We start from the raw sequence: 21,458 nt of genomic DNA, 5'->3' as shown, positions 1-21,458 counted from the left end.
TCAGAGAAGGGGTTCTGGGGCGTATGGGAAGATATAAAAAAAAATGAAGCCTTTCTATGGGAAATTCTGAGCTTATAAGCACTGCTGCACTGACCACTGGGCCTCAATGAGGCTGCCCAAAGCCATGAAGATGGACAAGGATGGAAGGGAAGCTTAGTGTGAAGCAGCAGCAGTGGCTGGGGTCAGAGTATATCCTAAAACAGATATTGAGCAGTGTGGAGATGGGGCTGAGTGGAGGAGGTGATTATGAGGTTTCTGCTCCCTTAAACCAGTGCTGGCCAAGACACCCGTGCTGTCATCTGTGCTATCAAGCTCTTCAGCCACCAGTGTGGGAAATTCAGCTTATGTGTTGGAGAAGTTGAGTTTTTGAATGATTTTATTGAGCAATCAATTAATTAATACCCCTCTCAGCTCTCTGAGGAGAACTGACAAAATGGTAAGACAGTTAACCTATACAGCATGAAGATGTGATAGATCTCCATATTGAGCTAACATGCCCATCACCTCCCACATTTATCTACTTTCGCATGCTTAATATTTAGTGAGTTGAGTTGAACTTAAATGTCAGTTTAAATAGCTGCCGGTAGACAGTGCCAGAGGGGAGCACATCCCAGCTCCTTTGGGAGAGTGGGGTGATGCGGATTCCACAGGCCAACTTTCTGAAGTGGATGCCCTGTGGATATCTGTTCTGAACTGCATAACTGAACTCTCACTATCAGCTTATGCTTACACACACAGGTCCTTCCTGGCTGAAATTTCTGAAAAGCATCACTTACTCTTACATTTCCCAAGAGATTATGTCTCTTTTCCTTCTGAGCCCTATCCTGGGTTGCCCTCTTGGACTTTGTAGGGAAAGTCCTATAGCCCTACTCAGTCTCTGACTCCTTCCCACTTAAGCTCCAATAGAAATGTTCCCCGCCCATGCAAATATGAGAACTCCCTGACCCTTTAAGAATTATGTTGATAAGGGGCTGGAGTGATAGGACATTTGCCTTGTATGCAGCTGACCCAGGATGGACCTCGGTTCAGTTTGATTCCCGGAGTCCCATATGGTCCTCCAAGCCAGGAGCTATTTCTGAGTACATAGCCAGGAGTAACCTAGTAACCCCTGAGCATCATTGGGTATGGCCCAAAATCCAAAAGAAAAAAGGAAAACAAAAGAAAAAAAGGAATTACATGGATAAAACATATTATTAGAGCCAAAGGCATAGATCATGATCCTCCAAGTTTCTCAAATTATAATGTAAATTGAAATTACGAAGGGAATTATGGAGAATGCTTCTGTGAACATCTTAGAAACTCCAATTTGGTTTTTCTGACAAGGAGCCCAGAAATCTGCATTTCCAGGGCTTCTATGATAGATGATGAAGCACATAGAAGCTGTGATCTTGACCAGAGAAGAACAGTGCCTTGTTTGATTTCATCCAAAAGTAGCAGAGCCAGAGCAAGAAGTCTTCTCACTCCCAGCACAATGCTCCCACGTGTGTGTGTGTGTGTGTGTGTGTGTGTGTGTGTGTGTGTGATTTCCTTTGGGCAGACACCTGGACTCATAGTTCCTGGATTGTGAATGGAGATGGGGAAATAAATCGTTTTTTTCCTGGTCATATGCCCTAAAATGCCCAGTCTAGTTCTCAGAAAAGAGACTAGAGTTAAGTAATTGTTTCTCTCTCTCTCTCTCTCTCTCTCTCTCTCTCTCTCTCTCTCTCTCTCTCTCTCACTCACTCTGGACCATCCCAGATTTATTCCTGGAGTAGAACTCCAGTTGGAATGGAACTTGGGTGCTGGGGACAGAACTTAGGTCATTGCATGCAAGGTAAATGACTTACTGACTTACTTTTGTACTACTTCTCTGTCTCCAGTGATTGTTTGCTAAATGAAGTCAAAGAGTGAAGCAGTGGCCTTGCCATATATACTGTTTTTTGACTTGCTATGAATCTACCTGGAGTCTGGCTGGACACTGGGAGCCCCTGTAGAATAGGCTGCCTGGGTGAAGGCATTTGGCTTAGCACCAGGACTTAGGAAAACTCCTCAGCTCAGAGGCAGGGGAGCTGTCTATAGGTCACAGACAGTCACCACAGAAATCACTACAAGAACCACCCCATTCAAGAGCCAAAAGAAAAGGTGATGCATTTTAGGACAGCACTAAGTCTCTGCTACTAAGTGGTCCACCTGAGTCAACATAGACTGCACAGCCCAGAAATCAAGCCAGAGTGACTCAGATCAGTGCCACACAGAAAGATGCCCATGTTAGGCACCTTTAATAACTGGATCTGAGCTGAAACCCAGAGAGCTTTCCCTGAAAGATAAAGTAGAAGTCAGAGAAGGGGGTGGGTGCATCCAGTCCAACCTGGGCCCACCTCTCCTGGCACTCTACAGCACAGGCGAGGCTTACCTGTGGAGCGTTTTCTGTTCATGCAGACAGGATTTGGGAGCTCTGCCTGAGGAGAGGGGAGTGAGGGGCAGAATGCATAATGGGACAGGGAAGGTACATTGCAATAAAAGAAGCTTAAATCTTTAATCTTTGCAAATTACAGGCAACACGCCAAGGAAATAAACACTGGAGAGGAGAAAGGAGGATATCGTCTCTGAAAAGCCAAAGGAATTTTCTAGGCTAAGGCAGGGATGTGCAGATACCAAGCAATCTAGGTTTGAATGAAACTGACTTTATAATAGTAGTGAGGATGAGGGAGCTTGAAAGGAGCAGGCAAGGAGGGGTGCCAGCCTCAGTGTGGGGTGGCTGGATGCAGAGGAATCTGTGTCACCCACATCTACTGCCAATCCTCTTTATTGCACCCTGGGAACTGCACTTGCACCCTCCTAACTAATGGGTAAGCTTCCTGCCCTCTGGGCCCTGGAGGCTGTGCAGGAGAAGGAGAGAAGAGATAGGAGAGCCAGGCTGGAGTATTCAGTCTTCCAATTCTATTTGCAGGGCCTCTGCAGCCATATTTCTTGGGGGCTGGGAGAATTTCTCAAATTCTGAGAGTTGGGGTCTGGGGCAATTTTTCAGATTCTGGTCCCTGGAATCCATCTCTGACCTCTTTTCTCCTCCTTGTTGGGTGGGAATGGCTCTTCCTGCTTTGGTCCCAAAACACTGCACCATCCTTCACTGCATTCCTTAAGCTTCCCCAAGGAATCCCTGTTGTTGTTGTTGTTGTGTGTTTTACCAATTGGGGGTGATGTGGGGTTCTTGCTTGAATTTATGTTTATATTATTTATATTTATATTTTTTATTGGGAGGAGTGGTGCTTGTTCCCCCAAAGGGGCCTTGGGATCACTCCAAGAATTACTTGCCCAACTATGCTGGCATGACAATGCTAGACTTTGAGGATGTGGTGCCCTAATTTTTCTGCAAAATCTGCAGAAAATGGGTTGAACATAATGGCTCTGTGCTTGTAGGGTTGTTGGAACCTTCAGGGAGATAATGCACAGAGCTCTGTGATGAGGCTGGAGGGGAAGAGCTCACAAAAGTGCTGTGCCATTGACTTGGTGCAAAATCCCTCCGAATTCTCTGCCGTATTTGTTCCTTTGTCCTCATGCTCATCCCTTCCTTTAGATGTGTGTTTTTTCTCACCCCTTGCACTTGGTCAACTTCTACTAGGCTTCTTGGGTCATTGCCAGACCTCTTGGGACCCTTCTACTTTTGGTGTCAGTGTCTCACTACTGGTCCCCACTATTTCCACTTATGTTCCTCACATACTCTCTCTCCTAAACCCAAAGCCTGTCTTTGGAGGCAGATTTGGCTTTTCTTTTAATTTAACTTTTAGGTGAGGCTCAAATCCAGGTCCTTTACATGCAATATATATGTCTACCACTGAGCTCTACCTGGCCCTACGGGGTCATTATTTTATTTGTTTCTCTGCTTATTACCTGGTACATTTTGAGTGATTGAAAAATGAAACAAACAAACAAAAAAAGGCCCAGCTGATGATTGAGATGCAGAGGTTTCCATTGGTTTTATAGATGAATACAGAGGTGCTGAGGGGTGGGGTAACAACTTTCTGGATCTCATGATGATATTGTGAGCAAGTTTATTCACAATCCATCAGCTGTGGATAGTGAGTCACTGAGGGTATACAGCCATGAAGGGATTTGAGAGTAGTTCTCAGAAGAGCTGAGCAGGGGCATCAAGGAGGGTCCATGAAGGGCTTCATCAGTGGCCATATCTTGCCTGACTGTCTTTAATCACCTAAATAAGCAGTGGTCCTAGATAACAAGACATATGGCTCTGATCTGGGTAAAGATGGAGAATGAACAGTTTCACTCCTAGTTTCAGCCTGTGTTCTCTCATTTCAGAGCTCTTGGGAAAGCTACTGGGCCTGTCAGTGACTGTGATAGGATACACATCCCCTGGAAAGGATCTGCTGAATGCTCTTGGACTGGCTAACTAGGGACACCATCTTGGACTCTAATGCTTCCACAAAGAACTCCTGGTCACAAATCCAAGGAAGTCAAATGGAAGAGAAGCAGGGAAGTGTGTCAAGCAACCTGGACTTTATCACTGAGTGATTTAGGATAAGCTATACTGCCTCTCTGAGTCTAATGTTTTCTCTTTCCTGATCTCAAAGAGGGGCTTATCTCTTAGGTTCTTTTCAGCTCCAAAATTATATGAGCTGCAGCTCATGCAGAAGACCACCCCTTACACACACACACACACACACACACACACACACACACACACACACACACACACACACACACACACACACACACACACACACACACCTTCTAAAAAACAGGCTTGGCTCAATACCCATGTCAAGTCAGCAGAGGGTGATTTTTCTAAAGACAGCACAAAGAATCCATGAAATGCTGCCTAGCAGAAATTGGGTGATGTGTATTTCCACCTCCACCCCTTTTCCGCAAACTGCCCCCCCCCCCCCAGCATCGAGCAGCCAGCCTAGGTGAGAAAATTGGGCTCCCGCTGGAGAGGGCGAGCTCATGCCTGATTGCTCACAGGTGACATTTTGAGGCTAGGAGAGCTGGAGGGAAAAAAATCCGCCCGGGGAGGCCCCCATGCTGGACAGGCAGTAATTATGTCTGATGGGTGGCAGCAGGATAGAGCTGTATTCTTGCTGTATTCTTACCACTCCTTGAAAGCTAGGGGAAATTATCATGTGGCCCCCAAACTTGGGAGCAAACTGGAGACCCCAGTTTTGTCTGGCAGCATCTTACAACACACCTTCAATTTATTTATTTTTCATTTTTTTCTAGTTGTCTAAGAAGGAACAATATAAAAATAATAAAACCTATTTCCAGCAAAGGCTTCACATAGGAGTCAGGTAAAACTAATACTGAGCAATAGTTCTTTGGTATTCTTAATAATTAAGTTGCAAAGCCCTAGGCCAGCGTGATGATACTTAAATCCTCAAATCAAGTCAAGTGTGCTAATCATTTTTCTTTTACGCTACAGGGAACATGGTACACATTTAAAGTTAGTCTTGCTGCAGTTTCCAGCATTATAAGAGGGTTCCAGAATGTCAGAAATGTCCTTTTAGATGAACTAGTTATACTACTAAACATTGAGCAGCGATGCCAGACAGTAATTAACTTCTATATTTTCTGATAAACCCCAGGAAAACAAAAACATTCTCCTAAAGTAAGTTACTTAACTTTCCACACCATGAAAGCATTAGAAATTAGGAATAAATTTTCTAGTCAAAATAAATAAGACAAGTGAAGATCTGAGAATCTTGAAGGAGATTAGATTAAAAAAAAAGGAAAGAAAAGAAATAAACAACAGCTGAGAAATCAAGGCATAGTAACACCAAAAAGGATCTGTGAAATACTTAACAATGACATTGTCAAGCCTCTTAGTTTGTGGCTTTTTCAGACTTTAGTCTCATAGAAAATTGTAAGCAAAATGCCTTTTATCAAGAGGCCGTGGAAGAATCATTAAGTACTCTTTTCTTTCTTTTTTTATTTGTTTGTTCTTTTGGACTACACCCGGTTATACTTAATTCTGGCTCTGTACTCAGGAATCATTCCTGGTAGGCTCTGAGGACCATATGGTATGCTGGAAATCAAACCTAGGTCAGCTATGTGCACAGCAAATGCCTTACTCACTGTACTTTCACTCTGGTCCCTATTTTCTTGTTATACTTTTTTTAATAGGTGCTAATCCCAGCCAAACTTGGGTAGACAGCACAAAGGACCATTCAGCCTATTGGCATTGATGTTTGGTGCTGGTTCTGGTAGGGCAATGCTCAAACCTGGCAATGTCCAAAACCCATCAGGGCCACACAGGGCAATACTTGGGATGGGGGAGTCATGTTGGTGCCAGTGATCAAACTCCAGAGCTTAGTTTATGGTAGACATGTGTCCTACCACTTGGATGAGATCTCTCTGAACCTCTGTTTTTAATTTAAGTAAAATTAGTTCTCAGTGGAAGGAACTAATAATCAAATCAGAAGATATGGAGACATGTGCATGTGAGGAGACATGTGAGATTGTGAGCAAAGTCACTTAGCATATTAGAGACTTATTCCTACATCTGTGCAATGGGTTAATAAAGTGTCAAATAATGAGAACAACCCTGTCTGCAATACTCTAGAATAAGAAGGTATCCTTCAGGGGAGGCTTCTTTTATCCTGTAGAGGCCCATGCCCTAAAAAAGAAGGAGGTAATTCATGTGAGGCCTCATTTGAGTAACAGAAAAGAGCAAGTATTCGTAGTGCATTTCTGTTAAAGTGAATATTTACAAAACATACATCAGTGAAGGCACCTCAGAGTTGGGTCTGAGCTCATTAGAAAAAGATATATTCCAAAGATTCTTTAAGTAATGAGTTTCCCTGGTGCATTCAGGCTCAGAGATTATAAATTACTTGCTAAGAAGGCTGATGAGTCTGGGTGGGCGACTAGTGTGCAGGAGGCCCCACACTTGAAAAGCCACTGGGAAGTGCCATAGCTCTGAAATTACAGGGGAAGTTGGTGGGTGATTAAGATTCTATTTATAAAAATTCTGTTTACCCACACTGGTGGTGGAAGTTAGGTACAACCAGCTTGCTGAATAGAACATGCGGAAAGATTGGGTTGTGATTAGAGAATTCAAAATCACTTGAGGCATTATTGAATTCATAGCAACTTTTTGGTATTGACTATTCTCTCAATCAATGAATTTAAAAGCAGGATGACATGCAGAGGGGATGGTGGTGTTTGAGAAACACATTGGTATGCAAAAGGATTCCTCATACTTGAGAAAGATGTGAGATTTCTGGGTCAGATCTTCTCACCTTTGACTGGGAATCACTGGGTAAGAGGGGTCAGAAAATTCTGTTCACAATGCAGGTTTCAGGCAGAGGTAAGCATGAGCCTGTGTATGGCTAACAAGCTCTGGATTGAGCTGATGCTGTAGCTTTGCAAACCTTTGGGTAGCAGGACTCACTAATGACACATGCTTTGATGGAATTTACCCAATCTGTGGTGATTGAGTCTTGGCCTACCCATTCAGCCTTTTATCCTTTTGTCTCAACCTTTTATTCTGTTACTTTGGAACAGCTTGATTATGCCTAATCCCCCTCATTCTGCTTGGAGGCTGACTTTTCTGTAACCTTCATATGGCCCCTCTGTTCCCTCACACTCTCCAGTAACCTGATATACAGGCCTGGAACTGTACCTACAGTTCTCTCTGAAACTTCCCTGAGACACACTTCTTTTCAAAACTAGTGATACCCCTCCTTTGTGCTCTCATTACCTCCTTTGTCTTAGCACTTAAGGACATTTTTTTTTTTTTTGGTTTTTGGGTAATACCAGTGGCACTCAGGGGTCACTCCTGGCTCTGCACTCAGAAATTGCTCCTAACAGGCTTAGGGGACCATATGGGATGCCAGGATTTGAACCACCCCATCTGTCCTGGATCAGCTGTGAGCAAGGCAAATGCCTTACTGCTGTTCTATCTCTCCAGCCCACTTAAGTACATTTAATTTGCCCCCTTTGACAATACTTCACATGCTCTTAACTTTTAGGTACTCTCCATGAACCACTTTTAGATCAATGCATTTCTGTTGACTGTACCAAGCAGTCCTGGAGGGTTTCTCTAGCTTGTGAACTCTCAAAATTGGGTCTATATCTCTCAATGCCTTATATATTGCAGGTACTTAGTTTCCATGCACTGACCAGTCAAAACTGTGCCTTACATGAGACTGGTGATACTCCCTAGAAATTCCACTCAAACCATTGACTGGCTGGCTGGGAGTTGTAACAGGTGAAGGCACTCTACACGTATCATGTAAATTAAGCAGGTCTTCTCAGAGAGATCAAAATCAGGATGTTTCTGTGTCTGTTCCCTAGGATGCTTCTAATTTAGGGCATCATTCTCCATTTTTCTGGCCCCTGAGGAGACCCAGCCAGTTTTCACAAAAACCTCCTGCACAGTGATCTCAGTATTCCTGCAGAGTTCTGTATTCTTGTGTGTCTGAATTCAGGCCCAACCTTGCTGCTCTCCTGAGATGTGTGTGTGTGTGTGTGTGTGTGTGTGTGTGTGTCCATCCTAGGAACCTTGACAAGAGGCTTTACTGGTAGCAGAGATGATGAAGAAACCATATCAACTTTAGCCACCACTCTTGCCTTGTCCATTTATAATAGGGAACAGGAGATGAGTTCCCTTGGATAACTGCTCAGGCCTTCCAGCTACATGAAAAATTTATAATTATTCTTAATTTAATATACAACTTTTAGCAAAGAAATATATGTACATAATTTAAAGAGCCAAATGGTACTGCCAAGCTTTTGATGAAAAACAGCATTTTCCTTCTCCACCTCACCCCAGATCAAAAGCCCCATTCTCACCCAACACTTTTTTTCTGAATTCTGAAAAATATTATACATTCTTGCATTCTAGGCATGGATGATGAAGCTGTGGTTTTCTTACAGGAAGTGCCGCCATATTTGTTTTCCTTCTGATTTCCAAAATAGAATCTTTTGTTATTTTGTTTAAATCAGTATCCAGCTTTTATGTAATGATAACAATCTAAATATTGTTCAACCATATAGCTTATCATTTTTTTTGTTTACTTCTGGTTAGTTTTTGGGCTTCATCTAAAGGGGTTCCAGTGGCTACTCACAGCATGGTGGTTCATGTTGTTTTCCTGAGGTGCTCAGTAAACCATGTGCTATTGGAGTAGAACCTGGACCTAGAACCTGGACCTCCGGCATTCAAAGCATGTATTTCAAGTCATTGAAATACAAACAGGACACAGCATCTTTATACCGAAAACCATGTGTCTCAGTGAGATTTTTTTTCTTAGACTACTTTTTTTTTTTTTTTTTGAGATATCCTCTATCTTCTCCTTTCTCTTGGTGCTTTTCTAGAATTCCTGATAGCAAGATCTTGGGCTTTTTGGCTCCATTCTTTCAACTTCATAGTTTTCTCTCCTGTCTTTTTCTCTGTTTTACTTTTCAAAAAGATTTCCTCATTCCCTTACACTTTCTGGATTTACAAAATGTTTGCAATCATATTTGTAATGTCTAGGAGTTTCTTTCTTTTTGATGAATGTTCCTTCTAAATAGCACCCCATATTGGTGTTTATGAATGTGGCATAATTTTTTTTACCTCTTAAGAATTTTAATTAAAGTGGCTTGATATTTCCATCTGCTCCCTAAATATTTTAATTTATCAAACATTTCTAGAGTGACTAATATTACTCAGGCATTTCTCTAACTCACGTCAATCTTACTGGGTGGATTTTTCCCAATTTAGAGGTGATGGAAATAAGACTCAGAGAAATTAGGTCATTTGTTCAGGGTACACAGCTGAGATTTGAGGCTAGACTCTAATCTGACTCCCAGATTTGTGCCCTTAACTGTTATTTATATTTCCATAAAGTCCACTTTTTGTTTGGTGTTGGTTGCTTTCTTGTTCATGACTTCTCTCAAAAGCCAGGATTTCTAGCTGTTGACTCAGAGCTGAGCATACTTATTTGCAGGTTGAATAGTTATTCCTGTGTAGGGGAGGTGAAGGGGTTCCAGTGGAGGATGCTCCAATGAGGCCATTGTATATGGGGACTCCTGATTATCATTCTTCATTATCTTTCTTCTTGAGCCTGTTAGTTTCTCTAGAAAGGGACTACCTCAAACTTCTGCTTAGACATAGGTGGAGTTGATGAGCTTGCTTAGAGATTTTACCACACAGGAAGCAGAATTTCACATTCTCTCTTGTCTTTACTGGAAAACCTCATTCACACCCTGAGTTGGCCTGTTTTCTTCAATCTAGGTGATTGCTGCTTTAATATTTTACTTTCTACTGGGCTGGAGAGAGACATCTGCCTGGATCTCTGGGACTATAGGGTGATTACTTGGGAGGGACCAGTGGCTCCTTTGACAGATTGTGAACTAATCATCATAATTCAGTTATTTATCTCATCTTTCTGTTCAGCACTATCTCCCAATTGCCAATCTTTCCTAGAGGCTCTATGGTGAGAATTGGTTGTTATGGTGTGAAATAGTTAGTTGGTTTGCCCAGTGTGGACCCTTATGTTTTAGTTCTGTCTGCTCTGCCAAGTTGGTTTCTATCTGCAGCTCAGTAGAAGGATGATAAGTTCCCATAAGCATCCCAGGAAAAGAGAGATACTTAGAGTTGTTCTCTAAGAAGTTTGCAGTCAAAGAACCAACTTGTTTCCTCCCCAGAGAATCAGCCTGCCACTGGGTGGTTTCTATCCTAGGCTTCCTGGAGTCTAAGGGCTCCTCAAATTTCTTCTAAGATTGTCCATAGAAAACCCCAGGCTTGGAATTGGGATTAAGAGAAAGCAAATGTGTCCATCTCCATCTCCAGTTGAACCAAAGCAACTGTACCTTAATCTGTTTGCTATGTTAGAAGTTCTACTATAGCTTTTGTTCAGTAAAAGAATTCTGCTTTTTTTTTTCAGATGGAAAAGGAAATTTGCAAAAGACCTATCATTACATGCTGTTCTCTCTCTATTGATGTCACCTGAATCTTATTTTCCTGAGCTATTTTCATGGCAGCTTTTAAATCACATTTTACACATTAAAGAAATGCAGCTAGAGGCACACAAGTAGGTTTTAAGCTTGGTGCCACTACTAAGAGGTGTTGGAAAGCCTACTCAACCTCTCAGGGGTTTAGCCCCTATATTCAACAGTACTGTAATACCTGGTTACCAGAGTAACTAAGAAGATTCACACCATAGACTATTCATAGCACATATCAGCTACTCCTTCAGTGTTCATTTCTCACTCACCCTGTCTGTGTGCACAACTAGAACATCTCCCCCATTTTGATTCTTCAACAAAGAAGTCAACAAATGCAGATGATATTAGTATGTATCAGTGAACCAGAGCAGTCGAGACCCCTAAATTCTTGGAGTGTTTGTGTTCATGCCAGGGGATCAACTACAAACAGTAAGTAAATTATAGGTAGACAGGAAGATGGCACATATGGAACAAAAAGTGGATAACAAGGGAACAGGAAAAGGGTACAGAAGTCACTTTAGGCAGGACAGGAAGGGTGGATCTTATAGAGCAGCTGTTACCCTAGTAAAGACCGGTTGGGGTGAGGCAGTCAACAGAGGGAACACTCAGCCCAGGGAAGAATGAATGCTAGGGTCAAACAATAGCATAGCAGGTAGAGCATTTGCCTTGCATGCAGTTGTCCAGGTTTGATTCCCGTCATCCCATATGGTCCCCTGAACCTGAAAGTAAATTCTGCCAGGAGCAAATTCTGAGCATAGAGCCAAGAGTAATTCCTGAGCAGTACCAGATATGACCTCCAAACAAAAATAAACAAACAAAACCAGAATGAAGACAGATGTTTGAACAAGAGTATTTGGAATGTTCAAGAAGCATCAGGGGAGCCAACTAGCTAGAACCAATGAACAAGGAGGCAGAAGGAAGCTGATGAAACAATCTGAAGGGATCGGATTTTGACTTGTATTACAGCTCAGACTATTCTTATGTTCAGAGGCCTAATATCCCCTTCATCTTTTTATTTTTTTGTCAGACAAAGCACTACTCAGAGATTACTCCTGGCTCTGCACTCAGAGATAATGGCTGGTGGGTTTGGAGGACCATATGAGCTGCAAGGGATTGAATCCATATCAGCCACATGCAAGGTAAGCACCCTACCCACTATACTAATGCTCCTGCCTCTCTACTTTATCTTTAATAATAAAGCTTGGGGATATAAAAGAAGTTCATGTTTGATTATAAAAATATGCTTGGCATGGGGTTCAATGAGTGAGTGACAGAGGGATGAAAAAGGGATGAAACTACTCATTTCCACCTGGAATTTCAGAGCATTAGAAAGATTCCTGTATAACCCTTCCCATTTTCCACAGAAGGAAACCACCCATAAGCCCAATCCCAACACCACTTCTCCTTGAATGAACCTTTGAGAGACTCCCTTGGATGGACATCCAGCTCCAGTGACCAGTCCTCCATTCTCTCAGTATATTTGAGGTGCCCAGACCTTCTGTGACTCACTTACCCAGTCACTCAGAGGCCTTCGGGCAGCAGCCCCCAAATAGGCCTTTTGTTTTATTTTGTTTTGGGGACATACCCAATGGTGTATCAGGGCTTATTCCTGACTCTATACACAGGGATCACTCCTGGAGGTAGTCAGGGACCATATGGAATACTAGGAATAGAACCCAAATAGGCCTTACTTGCAATACCCATGAGTTGAGGCTTTTTTTTTTCCTACCCGGGAGATTAGATTGAGACTCAAAACAATCTTTCACTGGTGGTAGGATGTGTAAAATATAAAACTAGTGGGAGCCATGTGTGAAAAACATCAGTGTGTGGAAGCAGCTTGTCTCCCGGGAGCAGGATGAAAGCGCCTGCAGAGAGAGGGAAGAGACTCCTGAGCACACAGGTGCCTGTTTCCCTGCTTCCTGTCTCTGAATCTCTGAAGCTGCAACCTGCACCTTCCTGTGGTGTGGTGGTTGAAGCTTGCCTTGGATTCGAAGCACAATACCATTCCTTTTAAGTCTAAGCGTGTTTGAATCCAGTTTCTCTCCTGTGCACCCGGGATAACCTGCTGCTCAGGCCTTTCATCTTTGAAGTTGACTCGGAGGCACCAGCGCAGAATTTCATTTTTTAACAACCTCCTACCTGCCTTCGATTTAATTTCCTTTAGAAAACTCTGGCCATGAAATCTGCACTTCTATGGACTAGGACGGCTCTCCTGGCCTTTTTCTATCTTGTGAACTCCTCCATGAAAAGGAAGGTTTCCACGGTTGCAGGCGCTTGGGACATGAATGTGGCATGTCAGATTCCACCTTTAAGATTTGTCGCCTCTGGGAGTTCCTGCTTCATTTAGGCCTTACCAGGCTCCCCCTCACCCTCATTCTCTTTATTCCTGGAAGTATGACCCAAACTTCTAAGATTCTACAAAGCTCATTTTGGCATGTACCATCTGAATCCAGAGGTGCCAGAGCCTGCCTCCTAGAAATGGGTCCATTTTCAGCATGCTCTGCATAGATATTCGATTAAAGAGCATTCTGGAATTAAGCATTTTCATCTCTGAGCAATGGAACTTGATTTTTATTTTAGTTTTGAGGGCATACATGGAAGAGCTCAGGGGCTTAATCTTGGCTCTGTGCTCAGGGATCATTACAGACACAGTTCAGGTGACCCTATGGGGTGCTGGGGATTGAATCCAGGTATGTAGTAGGTCTGTTGAATGCAAGGCAAGTGCCTTACCGCTTGTATTATCTCTTTAGCTGCTCCATTCCCTGCTTTAAGCTCCTTTATGCAGCCTGTTTCCCAAATCTTATAGCCTCAGAGTAAATAGCACCAGTGAGAAGTGCTGGTTTATGCCTCTATTCTTGGTGAGTGCAAGTTCTAGGCAGGAGCTAGACTGTTCTCTGGTAGATACTGTGTACAAGTCTGACTTCCCAATGAAACCAGAAGCTCCTCAAAGGCAGAGTGTTTTCTTTCTTTTTTTTTCAGGCTTTTTTACATCCCTAAAAATGCCCTGTATGGAATTAGGCACATGACAGATACTTCAGTATAATTGTTTACCAGTCCTAGCTTTGCACCACTCTGGCTCATAAGGTTAACTGACAGACCAGCAGCCAGTATAGGTCTGGTTTTGCCTCAAATTCACTGCATAGCTTCTGATATCTCATTGCTTCCTGTGGGCTCTTTTGTTTTCTCCCCTCAGATAATCAGAGTGTTTGCTGAAAAATATGATCACAGACCCTTTTTTTTTGTTCTGGCCATCTATGGCTATAGAATGCAAAATGCAGATCCAGGAATCATCCCCTCCCACCCTTCCTATCCTTTCCTTTCCAACTTCCTCTCTGATCACCTGCTCTCTTTTGCATTCACAAAAGTTTCCAAACATTGGCTCAATTTCCTTTCTGCATCTTGTGAAAGTCCTGAAGCCACCAGTACTCCTAGGTTTATGGAAGCACTGTTGCTTTCTGCTTCTAGCACCATGCTACCTTTTCCCTCTCACCTTCCTGCATCTTCCTGAGAGAAACATGACTCTTCAGGACTCTTCAGTACTCTTCAGGACCACCTCAAGACTTTAATCCAAGGCCCTTTGAATGGATGCTTTTCCTAAACCCACACTTTTTTGCTTTACAGGCCAGGTATACTCCTGTTCCACTGGGTTGGACCCCACATCACCTCCTTGAGGCTATGATCAGACACATGCATGGTCAGGATCATCATAACATCCCAGCTTCATGCAAAATTTGAGACAATATACACAACTAGTGAAGAGTTTGCAGAATTAATGAATGATTAAATGAATGAATGAAATGAGCTGTGTGACCATTACACATGGGTCAATATCATCTCTCATCATGTCAGACTTTTGACCACACCTTTGTCTTTTTTCAGAGTCTTTTCAGTTTCCCCCAGTGTGAGGAGAATGTTTTCCTATACTAGAATTTTTGTTTGGCTGGGGCCTTGAGGATGGCAGGAGAGAAAGAAAATGATGGTCCATTAGTTTTTCATCTCCCCAAATCCAGTCACCTTGAGGAAGTCCAACCATCCTTGTTCATCCAAAGCTTTTTCCATGTCTCCTCCCCAACTCCACTTCCCCCTTCCTGCCTTTCATTCTTGATGATCTCAGGAGCAACCCCCTTGAAAAACAGCATATCTACCTATGCCTGTGATATTCTTCCTCTTCCAGACATGTAAGCAACATCTCATGGACACTTCCAAAGCCACACCCCTACCCTTCACACTGCCCAGCTCACCTGTCTCTCCCCAGATGGGCAGGTACTCATCTTGCTGAATGTCCAGCATGATCTCCAACCCGTTGCCTGTTCCCCCCTTGACTGTGGTGAGCAGAGGTCTTCCATCTTCGCCTGAGTTAAACATGTAACACTTCCCATATTTTGTAAACACCTGAAGGAGAGAAGAGAGAGGCATATTGTGACTACAGACTCCAGGTAAGACCTCAGAAACCCAATGGCTAACCAGTCACCCCGCAGCCCATCACAACCACTTGCCCATCTTGGATATCAATGAGTCTGTGTCCCAGCTGATAGCCCGATGGGGATTGGGTACCTGAGCTCTGAGTTTACCTTCTCATCTCTCTCTTCCCTAGGTGGTCCTGCCCATTTTTAGGTGTGACCTCCTCATTTGTGCATGTCAGTTGGCACCTCTAGACCATATTCTCTCCTGAATTCCAGAAATAGCCATCATTTTGCATAGCTGTCCTAGGGATGACTTTCTTACTTTCTGAGATGTAACCAAGAAAAGTGACTGTCTTCTCTAGTCCTTTCTCCTTCTGAGATGCACAAAATGGTCAGACCTGCCTGTGCTATCTCTAAATCTCATCTACATTTGACTTTTCCTGATCTGGTCTGAGCTGGTCTGTCTTAGATCGGCCATTGCATGTAGAGTATATGTGTGTGTGTGTGTGTGAGGGGGGTGTTTGTAGGAAGAATTGGTTGCTACTACTTCCTAGCAGAGTCCCCAAATCAAAACTACCACCTGCACAAGCCATCAGCATCCCTTTCTGAATCACAGACTCTATCTTGCCAGTTGCACAGGGCTCCCTACTCCCTATAGGCTGAAATCTGAACTTGCTGTTACCATCCTATTTTTCTCAATACCCCAGGCTGATCCCATCCTTTCGCTTCCTGTCTGAGTCTACAGGAAGCCTCTGGATTCAGGGACTATATTTGTGCATGCACAGAGGGATCTGTCTCTCAGCTTAGTGCCATCCTGATACAGGAGAGTGGGTGCTTCAGGCACAGATCACATGAATGAATACATGAGTGAGTGTGTGAAGATTGAAGCAGGATAAAGCAAATTTTTAGCATCCACAATTTTACCCTGCTGGGTACACTTGTGGCTTTTATTTGTTGCTTCTGTTTTCATTCCAATGATTCCCTTCTTTGTCTGGACAACCTCTTGTGCTCCACTTGGACAAGTTTAAGCTAGTTTCCACAACTGCTTTGATGCATTTTCTCTCTCCCAGGAAGCTTCCCAGAACTTGTGGGCCAAGTAAGTTGACACCCCACCACACTGTGTTCTCCCACTCCCACCTCCTCCATAGCATCTCTGCCATAGAACTGAAGAGTTGGTTCTGCATTTTCTTGTATTTAACTTTGCCTTTCATTCCAAAATCCTCATCCCATTATCTGAGCCATGGATGATGCTCTGTCCACATGGGCTTTATGTTGCTATAACTTCAAAGATGCAGTGTTCCAGGTGGAAAGCCCAGGGTCAAGAATGCAGATATCACTTTTAAATTTGACGTGACCACTTAAGTAGCTTTGCAACTTCCGAGTGAATCAAATAAATCTTCTAAGTCTCAATTTTTCTATCTCTAAAATGGGGGATTTGAGTCCTGGCCTTGGTTCTATCTGAAGGCTATTGAGAGGATTAATGGAAGTAATACATGCACACAAGTGCTTTGAAAACTAGAAAAGCCTACTGCAAAAACTATGGACATATGATTACATAATGGCTTTAGAAGCCTGAGCTGAAACCGAATCATATCTGATACAGTTGTCTGGAGGCTCTGATGGGGCTTATACCTTTGAGACTTAGGCTGAGACCACCATCCTTACTGCATCCCATGGTGTCAGATGTTCCTCAGCAGGAACACTTCAGATAGGACCTGGTCTCCCTCTCCTGGTGCAGGATGAGTGAGATGGGGTTGGTGTGTGTGTGTGTGTGTGTGTGTGTGAGGAGGTGGTCTTTCTTATGCAGATCTTGGTGCCTAGCTAGAAGGAAGGAAGCAAAGCCTCTACTCTGTGCCTTGCACCATGCTGGATACCTACCTATGTCACACAGTTGTGAAGTAGAGAAGCAAGGGTTAAATCTGAGTCTATTATACATGATCTTTCTGAGGCTTCTGCCTTGAATCTTTATCATTGGGATGTTTCTGAGTCATGGACAGTCCCTCTCCATTTGGCTTTTCCCATCAGATAATTGATAATTATGTGCATATACTCCTATTGAGTACAAGAGTGGAGGGGATCACAAAAAAGACAGACCCTAGTGCCTACTTCAGGGGCCTGTAGGAAGGGCCAGCAAAACACGAGAGGTCCACACAGCTGAGTCCCTGGCCAGCTACACGATTTCAGGTCAGCCAAGCCTGACACTCTTGGCTCTGTGGCAAGAGAAAGATGCTAGAATACAGTTTCACAGAGAACTGAACTTTATCATCTTTACTGCCAGGGAAAGTGAACTTAGTTAATGAAATTGTCCCCCAGAAACAGGCTCTCAGGGAGCACTGTAAGGAACAGATAAGAGCACATTACATCTTGTATGCTCCCTGCTGGATGTAGAGAACCTCCAGTAACTTCAGGGCACTCTGGCAGGGCTTTGCTTTGTTAAACACACTAAACATGGAATCAGGTTATAATATTAATTCATTTATATATACAAAGAGATTTGTAACTAGCATATGTATTTCAGTTTATTGCCAGATTACTGACAATTTCCATCTCTCCCTCCCTTTCTGGACTGGAGCCTGAGAATATTGGGCTGGGGCTCACATGTGGGAGTCTTTTTCCTGGGCGTTCAGCTTAGCCTCAATCATGCTGTGCCTGTGGATATAGGTGCTGACTCTCTGTGTGTTGAGTTGGAGCACAAGGTGTGAGAACTGATAGGTAAGAACATGCACACATAATGATTTGGCTTAGGCCTCAGAAGAATGGGCATCGCCCACACACACCTGAACAATGGATACCTGTTGCATGAAATAATTAACGATGGGGCTGGATGGTGAAGGATGCCATCCAGCCCACGTGGCTCTGCAACCTCCATGCAGCCGGCGAGTTCCAGGCCCAGGTGAAATCACTCACACGCAGGCTTCAGGAAGAATCATCTTTATTTATGCCCTAGCCACCACAGGTGTGTGGCCTATGTCAACCTTTTAAGCATTCAGCTATATTTTGCTAGCCCTGCATCTTATCTCCTGTTAGCCATCTTCCCTTTGGGCTCCGTGCGGCCCAAAGATCCAAAAGCCAGGAAGCCAAGCCGGGCCAAGAGAGAAATGGCAAAAGGGGGCCGAATCCCCTGGCTCAGAGGTTTATCTATCCTTTTCCAGACCCCTCCCAGAAATGGGAGGTCTTGCAGGTAGTTACACCTATTATCCGGTTCCCAAAACTCCTCCCAGATATGGGTGGGTCTTGGGGTACACCACAGATACCATCTATGGAAACAACCACAATTGTCTATAACATTACCAGGATCCAAGTCCCTACCAGGGAAGACCTACCACTGCTTTGGCATTGACTTACTCCAAAGAGTGCTCCCAACACCCAGACGACTCAGCAACAGTCTGCATGCAGGACATATCGCTCCGAATTTAATGGTATGCTGAAACTAGAGGATGCTCCACATCAGCCTGACATTGATGAAAGAAATGCACAGAATCCAGAGTCTTTAAATATAAGAATCTGATACCAACAATAGCTAAAGTGTAAAAAAGTTTCACCGGGACCACAGAGAATGACTCGGGTTGGACAGACTGGTATGCCTGGAACCCAGAGTCCATCTTATGCCAATAAACTTCTGGGGTGAGGCCTTTTTGTAATCAGGTCAAGTATTTTTTTCCATTTTTCCCATTTTTCTGGACCTATGCAAACAACGGCGATTGCCACTATCACACCTTTACTATATTTTTTTTATTCTTATCCTTTAAGGAAAAAAATTTACTGAATTTAAAAACAAATAACTGTAGTAGAATGCCTGTCTCAAATACAGGCAGGGGATGGGAAGGGGGAGGGGGTAATGTTTCACTGGTGAAGGGGGGTGTTCTGTTTATGACTGTAACCCAACTATGATCATGTTACTTAAGTAAAAAATATATTAAAAAAAAAAAAAGAACATGCACACATGGGGAAGATGGGCTTGGTTGAGGTAATGCAGCAACTGTGTCCCACTGGGATTGGGCCTTCCTTGGTTTTCCACAGTGTGGGAGAAGAGGGGGTGTGGAGTGGTAACCTTTAGCTTGTCACTCACTGAGATCGAACCTGACCTTAGTGCACTGAGATCGAACCTGACCTTAGTGCACTGAGATCTGTCCATAAAAGAGAGGGAGCAAACAGGTGAAGATTAGTCCCCTGTTCTGTCCCATTCTTGCCAGCCTGCTGCTCATTTCCAGGGACCCTTAGTGATAACACCATCTTCCTGACTCTGTCTTCTGAGATGGTAATGAGATGATGATCTTATTCATGAATATGATTAGGGAACAACTCTTCACCCTGAGGCCCTTCCATAGGCCCTTTCTTGGGCTTAGACTATACAATTTGAGCTCAGCCTGATCTTACATTCACTGCCCAGAGGCCTTGAGTGACCCTTAACTGCCTCCAGCCTCTGTTTATTTGTATTGTTTTTAATTTTTTTTCATTTAGGCACTGTGATCTCCAAGCTTGTCAACAACAGAGTCTCAGGAACACAATATTCTCATTACATTCTTACCACTAGTGCTCCCATGGCCCAGGTTACTTCCTTTCCCCAAGTGTCACCTTAGTAGACATATTTTTAAGTTTATTGTAATTTGGGTCCCCTACTTCCAGCAGTGCTGGCTCTAGTTTAGGCATATACTTAGACATTTTATCTCTACAACACTGAGGACTTCGAAGCCCCCGACTCTCCTCTCTATTATTTCCAAATTGCCCCTTCTTCCCCCACCTCTATTTCTCTTTTTCCCTGGAATTTTTGTTTCTTTGGTCTTAGACCAACCAAGGGGTTGTTCCTTTATAAGGATAGACTGATTCTTAGAACTAAGAATCCAGTGCTACGCTCTAACTTATAAGTATAAAGAGCTGTTTCAGCTAATGGTGCTGGAAAAACTGAATAGCCAGTCTCCATTTAAATACAGGCTTCTTGATTACAATCTCCCCCAATTTTCTTTATAATATACATTCCAAGTGAATTGATGAACATTTTCTTGGTTGTTTGATGGAGACTTCCCCTAGACTACAGATTCTGGGGGGCACAAGCAAGAGTCCATTTTGTTGAATGAATGGATGGATAAATGAACTGGATGGGCTCTACTGTGCTGCTGCCCATCTTTCTCCTGTCCCCCTCTGCCCTCTTCCTTTGCCTACTTCTGGGAGATGTCCTACTTTATGTTCCTGTCTTTTTCTTGTACTGGTCATCTTCCCATCAAGTTAATTGCATCTAAGCAGTTGCACTTGCTTCTCTGTGAAGGCATTAGGGGAAATAATCATTTTAGGAGCAGAGACAATTTGCATTTGTGGGGGCAAGAAGAAGGGGCTCTGGAATAACAGGTATGTGATGGGGGATGGAGTTCATGCCCCCAGTCTCCCTGTTTGCATGCCATGAGTTCTGCCTTCCTTCCTGGCTTCCCTAAGAGGATTATTTTCCTCTGTTCAACATCAAAGACCTGAAAGCTATCTACACGCAGCACAATTTTACTCCCAACTTGGGACAAGATACAGTCTCCTTCCCATTTCGGGACATAATGACAGGTAAGTGTAACACACGCTTCCCATTTATGTGTTATCACCCCCGGCCAGAAAATACAATTTATTTAAGGCCAGACTTTCAGGCTGAGCCTTCCATGGCTTCAGACTCATTTCTCGGTTCTCCCTGCCAGGGCTGACAGTGCCATTGCTGATGTCTGGGCAGCTTCTGCATGGCAGCCAAAGGGCTGGAAGGTACTTAGTGGGGTTAGTTTGCAGAATTAAAAGTGCATGTGTGGAACATGCATCTCCAGGAGCAAGACAGGAGATGCTGAGATTGAAACAAGTCCCATGACTGCTAATGATTTGCAAGGTGCCTTTGGTGCAGCTGATGATGTGAGTGGTACATCCCAGGAAATGCATACATGTTCATAGACTGAAATCTTGATGGTCCCAAAAAGTAGAAAGAAGGACACTACAACCACCCCAGGCCTTTGCTCTGTGCAGGGCTTCACCTTGATGTTCCTATAGGTTGTCTCTTCCCCAAGGACTGTCCCAGCTCTCCCAGTGAGACTTACTCTGTCTGCCTGGCCAGTTGCAGGGTCTGAGACTGTGAGAGAGGAAAGATGTTGAATGGACATTGCTTGGTAAGCTACA

At 43.6% G+C, this 21,458-nt stretch overlaps 1 protein-coding gene across 1 annotated transcript in view; it reads right to left on the bottom strand.

The window, feature by feature from the left end:
• Positions 1-21,458, bottom strand: part of ASIC2 (acid sensing ion channel subunit 2) — a 299,911-nt gene that overhangs the window by 79,575 nt on the left and 198,878 nt on the right. Inside the window, 1 exon segment of the mRNA XM_049772780.1 lies at positions 15,162-15,312. Within this exon segment, the coding sequence (XP_049628737.1) occupies positions 15,162-15,312 (151 nt within the window).

The sequence above is a fragment of the Suncus etruscus genome, chromosome 1, assembly GCF_024139225.1.
Source record: "Suncus etruscus isolate mSunEtr1 chromosome 1, mSunEtr1.pri.cur, whole genome shotgun sequence".
NCBI lineage: Eukaryota > Metazoa > Chordata > Mammalia > Eulipotyphla > Soricidae > Suncus > Suncus etruscus.
Note: the sequence above shows the minus strand (reverse complement) of the source record. Positions and strands in the feature narration are given on the sequence as shown.